A 9,939-nucleotide genomic window follows, 5' to 3' on the forward strand; every position below is an offset into this window, starting at 1 on the left:
TAGGGCTGAGAATGTGGCTCAGTGGTCTAGTACCCCCTGATTTCAATCCCTGGTACCAAGAAAAAATTGTGTCTATCTGAAAAAAATCAGTTTTGTTTCTTGAAGGGAGAGACTGACTACAGCAGGTTGAACTCAACAGTAGTTTTTAAAAATGAATTGTTTAATAAAATTTGCTGGTTATTTTCAAAATAAATTTGCAGGTTTTTTTCTTCAAACCTCTTTGTTGATATGTGTATATAAACATAAACATGTATAAAATACAAATGTGGTAAAAATCATTTTTCAACCATTTTTTCCTAAAGAGTCTAAATATTAAATTTAAATTCTTACCCCCTTCTCTGTGCATCAACCCAGGCCTGGTCTCTGTTATCTTTTTCAGGATCATATAGTAATTCATCATTTGTTGGAATCCTGTGTCGTTTCTTCTTTTTCTTCTTGGTCACCTGTGCTAATGTTTTTAAAAGTTAAGGATATAGCTAAGTATCGTTGGTAAAGTTCACATTTCTTTAACATAAAATAAAGAATCTCCTGTTTATCAAGCTACGTATATCAAGCTACGTATTTATTTTAATTATCCTTAAAAAGAAAAAAATTGGGCTGGGGATGTGGCTCAAGCGGTAGCGCGCTCGCCTGGCATGCGTGCTGCCAGGGTTCCATCCCCAGCACCACATACAAACAAGGATGTTGTGTCCGCCGAAAACTAAAAAATAAATGTTAAAATTCTCTCTCTCTCTCTCTCTAAAAAAAAAAAAAAAAAAAAGAAAAAAAATTTTTTTCTCTTTTTTCTGTGGGGAGGGTAACTGAGGATTGAACCCAGGTGGGCTCTACCACTGAGCTACATGCTCAGCCCTTCTTGTTTTTTGTTTTTTTTAGACAGTATCTCACCAAGTTATCAAGGCCAGCCTGGGCAACTTAGTGAGACCCTGTCTCAAAATAAAAAGTAAAAAGGCCTAGGGATATAGTGCATCAGTAGAGCAACCTGTATTAAATCCCTAATATCAGAAAAAAATAATTGGAATACAGGGCTGGGAGCATAGCTCAATAGTAGAATGCTTGCCTAGTATGCTCAGGGCCCTGGATTTGATCCCCAGAACAAGGAAGGAAAAAGAAAAGGAAAAGAAGAAAGAAAGAAGCTAGGCATAGTAGCACATGCCTGTAATCCCAGCTGCTCTGGAGCTAAGGCAGGAGGATCACAAATTCAAGGCCAGTCTAGGAAACTTAAATTAGACTCTGTCTCAAACTAAAAAATAAAAATGACTGGGGATGTGGCTCAGTGGTAAAGCAGTCCTGGGTTCAATCCCCAGAACTGCAAAACAATTAAAAAAGAAAGAAAAAAGGGCTGGAGTTGTGGCTCAGTGGTAGAATGCTCGCTTAGCACGTGCAAAGGACATGGGTTCCATCCTCAGCACCACATAAAAATAAATAAAATAAAGGTATTGTGTCCAACTACAACTAAAAAATAAATATTTTTAAAAAAAGAAAGAAAGATTGGGGCTGGGGATGTGGCTCAAGCGGTAGCATGCTCCGCTGGCATGCGTGCGGCCCGGGTTCGATCCTCAGCACCACATACAAACAAAGATGTTGTGTCCGCCAAAAACTGAAAAATAAATATTAAAATATTTTAAAAAGAAAGAAAGAAAGAAAGAAAAAACCCACAGCTATCTACGTATATTAGACTTCTGTTTGTTCTGTTTTGTAGTACTAGGGATTGAACCCAGGTGTGTTCTAAAACTGAGCTACATTCCCAGCCCTTTTTTAATTTATTTTATTTTGAGATGGGGTCTCTAGGTTGCCCAAGCTAGACTGGACCTTGTGATCCTTCTGCCACAGTCTCCCAAGTGATGAAATTATAGGCATGTGACACCATATCTAGCACATACATTACTTTTTAAATTTATTCTAGCACACCAATATTTTAAGTAATGACATAAAAGTATAAAACGTCCTTTTAAATATAAATTTGTTATTTTGTATATTCCAGTGTAACTCCTTATGTAATTAGCTTTCCCAACTAAATATAATTAATTTTTCCAAATTAGGAAAATTCTTCAGGAAAGTAAAAATTCAGAAAAAATGCAGGTGTGAAAACAAGTGTTGAGCCAGGCAAGTGGCACATGCCTGTAATCCCAGAAGCTCTGGAGGCTAAGGCAGGAGGATCTCAAGTTCAAAGCCAGCCTCAGTAAAAGCAAGGCATTAAGCAACTCAGTGAGACCCTGTCTCTAAATAAAACACACACAAAGAAAGGGCTGGGGATGTGGCTCAGTGGTTAAGTACCCCTGGGTTCAATCCTCAATACCAAAAAAAAAAAAAGGTATAAAGAAAACAAATGTTGTTAGTCTGAAGGACCTAGAAGGAGTCTGGGGAAAGATCCCTGAGCCCTGAGCCCTGAGCAGGGGAAGTACTGAGTCAGGACACATTCTCCCCTTCCCTAGCATACCCATGCAGTGCTACTGATAATGCCATGTACTCATAAGTCTTTGTTCCCAGGTTTTATTACTAATCAATCCTCTTTTTATTTTCACATCAACCACCTAAAATTTCTTAAAAAATAAAACTCAAAGAAAAATCCTAATATCAACTAGTTGGTAAACCTTTTTCATAAAATATTACTGCTAAGGCTGATAGATATGTTATTTACCTGATTTGTCTTCATCCTCAGAATCTGAATCAAAATATATATCATCGTAATACTTCGCCGGAGCTATTCCAACTTTATTATTTCCTGAAGAAGACCCTATGAAAACCAGAAATTAAGTTTATAGACTAATCATACATAATTCATAAGAAAAAACCTCCATGTCTTCTTTCATTACTACAAAGTAATATCAGCTTATTCACAATCTCATTTGGATGGTTAAATATTTTCACATAGTGACATACTTTATTTTATGCTCTATGCAATTACAGAAAACTGCCCCCCCACCTTAATTTTAGTATTCTAAATCTTTTTTCCTTCCCAAAAATCTAATTAATTTTTTAAGGGGCTGGGGTTCAGCAGTAGCACACTTGCCTGGCATGTGTGGGCACTGGGTTCAATTCCCAGCCCCACGTATAAATAAATAAATTAAATAAAGGTCTATCAATAACTAAAAAAAAAAAAAAATTTAATTTTTTTTTTTTTTTTTAAAGGCCACCTTTTCAGGTTGCCCATATACAAATCTCTATCTTTCAGACAGGGAGTGCACTGTGAAGAACAGGGAATGAGTATCTTGTTTTAAGGGAGCTTAATGGAAAGAAAAGCTCTAAGGAAAGGCAAGGGAATGACGAAGACACACTTTTCCTCTCTTCAACTGTACTCAGTTCCATACTATTACCTATACTTATATCATCACATGCCTGTCTCCCTCATTCTTCCTCTAATTAACACTTGCTTTAGTTGTTGTTGTGGTTATTATTATATGCTTTCAGTTCTTACCAGTTAATACATAAAATACCAATATAGTAACATGAAAACCAGTGCTGAAGAGTCCTACTTTCACAAATTAGATTTTGGGTCAGGTACATTTAACAAAAAGACCAAATTTAAAATATAAAATGTTTTATTACTTACTAAAATAGGAATTTATGATGATACATCATTAAATCTGCCATCAGTGACATCTAATGTTCAAAATACCTATAAGACTCATGTGTCTTTTTTTTAATCCTTGAGTAAAAACTACAAAAGGACATTATCCAAATAAATAATGCTAAATAATGTCTTTTCAACAACGCATGACATTTTCCCATAGTCATCAAAGAAAACTCTGGTTCAGTTGCCAAACATAATTCCTTCACCCAATTAGTATTTACTGTGTGTGCACCTATAGAAAGTTCTGGAAACACAGAGCATGAGTAAGCTTCCTAGCCTATGGAGCTTATAAAAATAGGTATAAAAACCGAATCAAAAGCGTATCTGTTCCAGGGCTGGGGTTGTGGCTCAGCAGTAGAGCTGCTAGCACGTGCCAGGCCCTGGGTTTGATTCTCAGCACTGCATGTAAATACATAAATAAATAAATAAATAAATAAATAAATAAATAAATAAAGCGTACCTGTTCCTAGAGAAGATAATTTGTCCTCCATTGTTTTTATGGTAGAATTCAATTCAGCTTCCATTTCTTTTTCAAATTCATCTTCACTAGATGACTCACTTTCTCCAGTAAGACATTCTCTGATGAGTTTTCGTTTTTGGTCTGGAGTTCCATGTAAAAGCACATCCACTTCATCTTCAGAGCTAAATACATATACATATATAAATATTAAAAAATTAAAATCACTCAAAATTCATTCTCATCATCTCACTGTTTAATTATTTTGACTTTACAAGGTTACATTTGATATTATATACAGCAATTCTCACTTGGTAAATCAATTGTCTTGCTTATTTCCATTTATTTATCTATCTACCTACCTACCTATGTATTTAGTTATTTACAAATGGAGTCTATGTGCCCAGCATGACCTCAAACTTATGGGCTCAAGTGATCCTTCTGCCTCAGCCTCTCAAGTAGCTGGGACTACGGTGTGTGCCAACAGAGTACTTGACTCCAAATTTTTTAAAGTCTATATAACATTTCCTCTTATAGATTCCATACATTTATTTCTAAATTCTTTGTTATTAAATGTTACGATGAACATTTCTGTGTAGGTAACTTCTTTAGGATAAACGTCTAGAACTAGATACAAACATCATTCTGACTTATTGTATTATCACATTACTTTCAAAAATCATTGTACCAATTCATAATTCCATCAAAAATAAAAAGTTTACTTCACAGAACTGGCAGCTTTTTAAGTTCTGAATACTTAAATAAGACATATACGGGTGTCGGGGTTGTGGTATAGTAGTATAGTGCTTGCCTAGCACATGTGAGGCACTGGGTTCAATCCTCAGCACCACATATAAATAAATAAATAAATGGTATTGGGTCCATCTACAACTAAAAAAAAAAATTTAAAGCTATGAAATGTTAACAAAGTAAATTAAATGCCTGTAAAATTTTCAATGTAATTTGTAGTACATAAATAATATTCAATTACTCACAGACTAGTAAACAGATACAGAATATTCCTGATTTGACTTCTCTGTTCTCTGTTATAGAATAGTGCTTTTGCCGGGCATGATGGCATACACCTACAGTCACAGCTGCTCAAGAGGCTGAGGCAGGAGGATGGAGAAAGTTCAAGGCCAGCCTCAGTAATTTGCAAGATTCTAACTTAAAATAAAAGGGGTTCAGAGTGTAAGCACCCCTGGATTCAATCCCCAGTACTGGAAGGAAAAACCAAAAGTAAATCAGAAAAATGCAATTCACACCAATTTCAATAAAGACTGAGGCTTTAGCCATTACCACTATTTTCATTCAGGTCCTTTTAGCCCTGCTTGTACTACTATAAGTTAAGGATCTCTAGGCCTCCAAACTCATCATTTTCACTCCACCCTTAATCCTATTGCCAAACTATTTTTCCTAAAGAACTCTCATCTCACCACTACCCAACTCAGGAGCCTTCCATGGTCAATCCTCTGAGCACACCATTAAAAATACCCTTCAATCCCAGAGGCTCAGAAGGCTGAAGCAGAAGGATTGTGAGTTCAAAACCAGTCTCAGCAAAAGCAAGGTGCTAAGCCACTCAGTGAAACCCTGTCTCTAAATAAAATACAAAATAGGGCTGGGGATGTGTCTCAGTGATCCAGTGCCCCTGAGTTCAAGCCCCAATACACACACACAAAAAAAAAAAAAAAAAAAAAAAAACTGACTCCAACTAATCTTATCAACTTTACCTTCCACTCTTTTTTTTTTTAAAGAGAGAGAGAAATTTTTTAATACTTATTTTTCAGTTTTCAGCAGACACAACATTTTTTATTTTTATTTTATGTGGTGCTGAGGATCGAACCCAGCGCCCCGCGCATGCCAGGCGAGCCACATCCCCAGCCCACCACTCTTGCCCTCTATCTAGCTACCTTGGTCTTAAACAAGGGGCAATTTTCCCTCCCAGGGCATATTTAACATGACTAGAGAAATTTTTGATTGTCACCACTGGGCACAGGGAGAATAGGCTACTTGCACACAGTGGCTACAGGCCAGGGATGCTGTTAAATACCCTATAACGCTCAAGATATCCCCTGCAAGTGGATCACAGTGGCACATGCCTGTAATCCCAGAGGCGCAGGAGGATCATGAGTTCAAAGCGTGCCTCGGCAAAATCGAGGCACTGAATAATATTATTTAGAGATCCTATCTCTAAATAAAATACTCAGTAGTCACATGCCCCTGAGTTCAATCCCTAGTACCAAAAACAAAACAAAACAAAAAAAAGATATCCCCCAACCAAAAAGAATTATCTGACCCAATATGCCATCCAGTGCTGTCAAGTTTGAGAAACTCTGATCCTATAATCCAGTGTTTCAAAAGTATGAAATGTAAATTATTTTAAGTAGTAGCAGGATGATCAGCCCAATAAGTTAACACTGAATTCACTGCTGAAGGGAATGTGAAATAGTACAGCTTGGCAGTTTCATATAAAACAAAACGTGCAACTATTACACAACCCAAACCTTTGTAACTCCTAGGCATTTACCCACCCCCAAAAAAATGAAAACTTAAGTTCACCCAAAAACCTATACATGAATATTTATAACAGCTTTATTCTCAACAGCCAAAACTAGAAACAACTCAAATGTCATTCAATGAGTAAACTGTGGAATACTACTCAGCCATTTAAAAAAAAAAAAAGGAATGAACTAGTGATACATGCAACAACCTGGATGAATCTCTAGAGAATTATGCTGAGTGAAAAAGAGCCAAGCCCAGAAGGTTACACAGTGTATGGTCCCATTCACGCAGCATTCCTAAAATGACAAAATTATAGAAATGGAGAAAAAATTAGTGGCTGCCAGGAGTTAGGTAGGGCATGGAGGTGAGAAGGAAGTGGGCATAACAGTTAAAGAGCAGCAAGAGGGATCCATGTGGTGATAAAATGTTCTGTATTTTGACTGTCATGGTCCATCTCCTAGCACTATAGTTTTCTAATATGTTAACATTGGAGAAAACTGTGAAATGTATATGGGATCTCTATATTATTTCTTACAACTGCTTGTCAATCTATAATAACTTCAAAATAAAAAGTTTTTAAAAAATTGAATCAGAAGACAAGAGCATTCCTCTTTTTGCAATTTTTCTCCATTCCTTGTAGTTATTTCAAGGCAAGTCATAGTCTTTAGCACTGCTGGAAGAGGCAAAACAAGCTCTGCATATTCTTGCTGAGTTTGCCAAGAATGCAAGGTTCTGACCACTCTTCACTCAGGCCATTTCTCAGCATTGTGTTTGCAGCAAGCAACCCTGAGGAATGAGATAATGTTTCCTTCCAGCAGAGAGAGTAGGTTTATTTATTGTCAGCTTTCAAAGAGGTGATTCTCTTAAGTATTCTTTAATCACCATACAAACCCACAGAATATGCAGATTCATCTAGCACGATCCCTTCTTGGAACCCCTGTAAGATGGAAAAGTAAGAGCAACCAACATGACATGATGCTTGCTATGCTACTTGTAGTCTTTTCTCTGACCCAGAAGTCTCATATCTTCTGCCAGCTTCCATCAAACAGCAACAGGCTTTGATATTTGTTTAATTAGTGTAAAAATAAATCTTAACAGAGACTTCTCAACCATCTAACACCAATATCTCCTTTTTATTTCCTTTTTTTGGGGTGGTGGTGGTGGTAGTAACTAGGGATTGAACCCAGAGGCATTGTACTACTGAGCTACATCACCATTCTTTTTTATTTTGAGACAGGATCTCACTAATTTGCTGAGGATAGCCTCGAACTTTCAATCCTCCTGCCTCAACCTCCAGAGCAGTCATCACCCCAACACCAATCTCTTTTTAAAATAACATTGAGGTCAGAGCCCTCAGCAAGCAATGCTGTCTAATAACATTATTTTCTTTTCACAATATTTATAATTACCTTACCGGTGACAACTGTCATAGGATTATAAAGCTTCCTTAAAGAAATTTAATTTCAACTGGGCACAGTGGTGCACACCTGTAATCCCAGCTGCTTGGGAGACTGAGGCAGAAGGACTTAAAAGTCCCAGGTCAGCATCAGCAATTTAGGGAGAACCTCTCTAAAAATAAAATTCAAAAAGGTCTGGGGGTATGTGGGGGGGGGGGGTGGCTCAGTGGTAGAGAACCCCTAGGTTCAATCCACAATGGGGCAGGGTACAAAAAAATTTAACTATAAAAATGTAATTGACTGGCTGGGATTGTGGCTCAGAGGTAGAGCGCTCGCCTAGCATGTGTGAGGCACTGAGTTAGATCCTCAGCACCACATAAAGTAAAATAAAGACATTGTGTCCACCTATATCTAAAAAATAAACACTAAAAAAGTAACTGACCTTAAGAAAAATATTAAGTCAATAACAACACAGGGGAGAGAGGATAACAGAATAACTCAAATCCAGAAACACTGCTATATTCCAATCAAACTAAATATAAACTGAATTACTAAGTAATGTAGCTCCTTTCACAGTCAATACCTATTAACTGAAACTCTTTTTCACAGGGAATCTTACTATCCATTCTCACTCTTCACCACAGAAATCCTTTCAGCAGTCTGGTCTTCCATGTCTACAACTGTTCCCCAGGACAATGAGGAACCATTGTGAACGAATAAAGTGCTTCACAGAAAGCTTCATCAGGCAGAATTAACTTTTTAAAGTTTATGAATATGACCCACTGACAGCTAAAGAAATAGCTAAAAGATTTTCACAGGAAAATCTTTTGACAATACAACTACAAGTTTCTTTCAAGTAGGATAAATCCTCTCTTCTGGAAATTCCCATTTCATCTGTGTCTATTTCGGTCCATCATTTTCTAAAATGCTCTTCCAAAATATATACATCATCTCACTAACCCTATATAATGTAAGCCTTTGAAAACCAAGGCTTTTAGTGATTTACCTCTGTAGCCCACAACAAACATACAGTAGTAAAATTGCCTGTTCAATATTCCCTTATTTCTGTTTCACAGGTCAGTCTTTTAGATGGACACTTCAGAGATTGGGGCTGTAGCTCAGCGGTAGAGGACTTAACCAGGCATGTGTGATCGCGGCTCTGGGTGACTAAAAAAAGGCACTTCACATTAAGTCCTTTGACCATCACTATACACTTACGATATATCTCCATACTTATTATATTTCCTTTTTCATAGATGTAAAACCGAGGAAAAGTGACTTGCCTTGGGTCACACTGCTAGCAAAATGTAGAGGCAGAATTCAATCTCACGGTCTTTATAGATTTACGCTTGGCCCCCAGTGACTCCGGAAGAGCCCTCTTCCTGGCGCTGACGTCTGGCCCGCCTCCCCAAGGGCTGCGCGACCCCACCAGGAGCCCCCGTTGGCCTCCCACAACCGCAGTGGGGTGCTAGGGGCCCCGAGCCTCTGAGCCGACAGTCGGCACAAGCCAGGGAGGGGCAGCAAATGGAGGCGCTCAAAGGGTGAGCCTCAGCCGGAAATCTTAGTGAACTATGGTGGGTCGGGGGCCCACCTGCTCAAAGCTGGCTCCTCGTCGCTAGGCTCTTCAACCGCGTAGGGGTCGTAGTCATCCTGCAGCCGGTTCATGGCGGCCTAAAGGTGCCTACACCGTCCACTGCCTGTCAGTAGCGTCTCTGTTTACTCCGCGGGTACCTCCCTAAAGCGTCCCCGACTCCACTTCCGCCCGCACTTCCGGTCCTCTCTGCGCTCCGGCGCAGTTGGTCCCAGAGGTGGGTGGAGCAGGGGTTCCGGGAGATGCGGTGTGGGATCATCTCAGGCCCCTTCGCAGCTTCTTCTTAGGTGAAAATAATAAACAGTACCCTCATGAGTGGCAGTCTCTGAAATGGATCCTCTACAGTCAGTGTCTTACTTGACTTACGAAGCAGAAACCTAGATGATATTCCAACTCCTGGAGCACCCTCCCACCTCCTCGC

At 38.6% G+C, this 9,939-nt stretch overlaps 1 protein-coding gene across 5 annotated transcripts in view; it reads right to left on the bottom strand.

Annotated features, from left to right (window-relative positions):
* Positions 1–300: 300 nt before the first annotated feature.
* Positions 301–9,939, bottom strand: part of LOC124096119 (E2F-associated phosphoprotein) — a 31,200-nt gene continuing 21,561 nt past the window's right edge. For 3 of the 5 annotated variants that reach the window (XM_046449673.2, XM_046449671.2, XM_046449675.2), the window contains exons 2-4: positions 4,032–4,213; positions 2,639–2,734; positions 301–448 (exon numbers count right to left, since the gene is read on the bottom strand). In XM_046449673.2, coding sequence (XP_046305629.1) covers positions 327–448; positions 2,639–2,734; positions 4,032–4,213 — 400 coding nt within the window. In that variant the 3' untranslated portion in view covers positions 301–326. Of the gene's footprint in view, positions 449–2,630; positions 2,735–4,031; positions 4,214–9,518; positions 9,683–9,939 lie in introns of those variants that run through there. The other 2 variants (XM_046449674.2, XM_046449677.2) reach the window with 2 other exon arrangements.

The sequence above is a fragment of the Marmota monax genome, unplaced genomic scaffold (genome assembly GCF_021218885.2).
Source record: "Marmota monax isolate L192 unplaced genomic scaffold, Marmota_monax_Labrador192_F-V1.1 WCK01_AAM20220418_F8-fsc01147, whole genome shotgun sequence".
Classification (NCBI taxonomy): Eukaryota; Metazoa; Chordata; class Mammalia; order Rodentia; family Sciuridae; genus Marmota; species Marmota monax.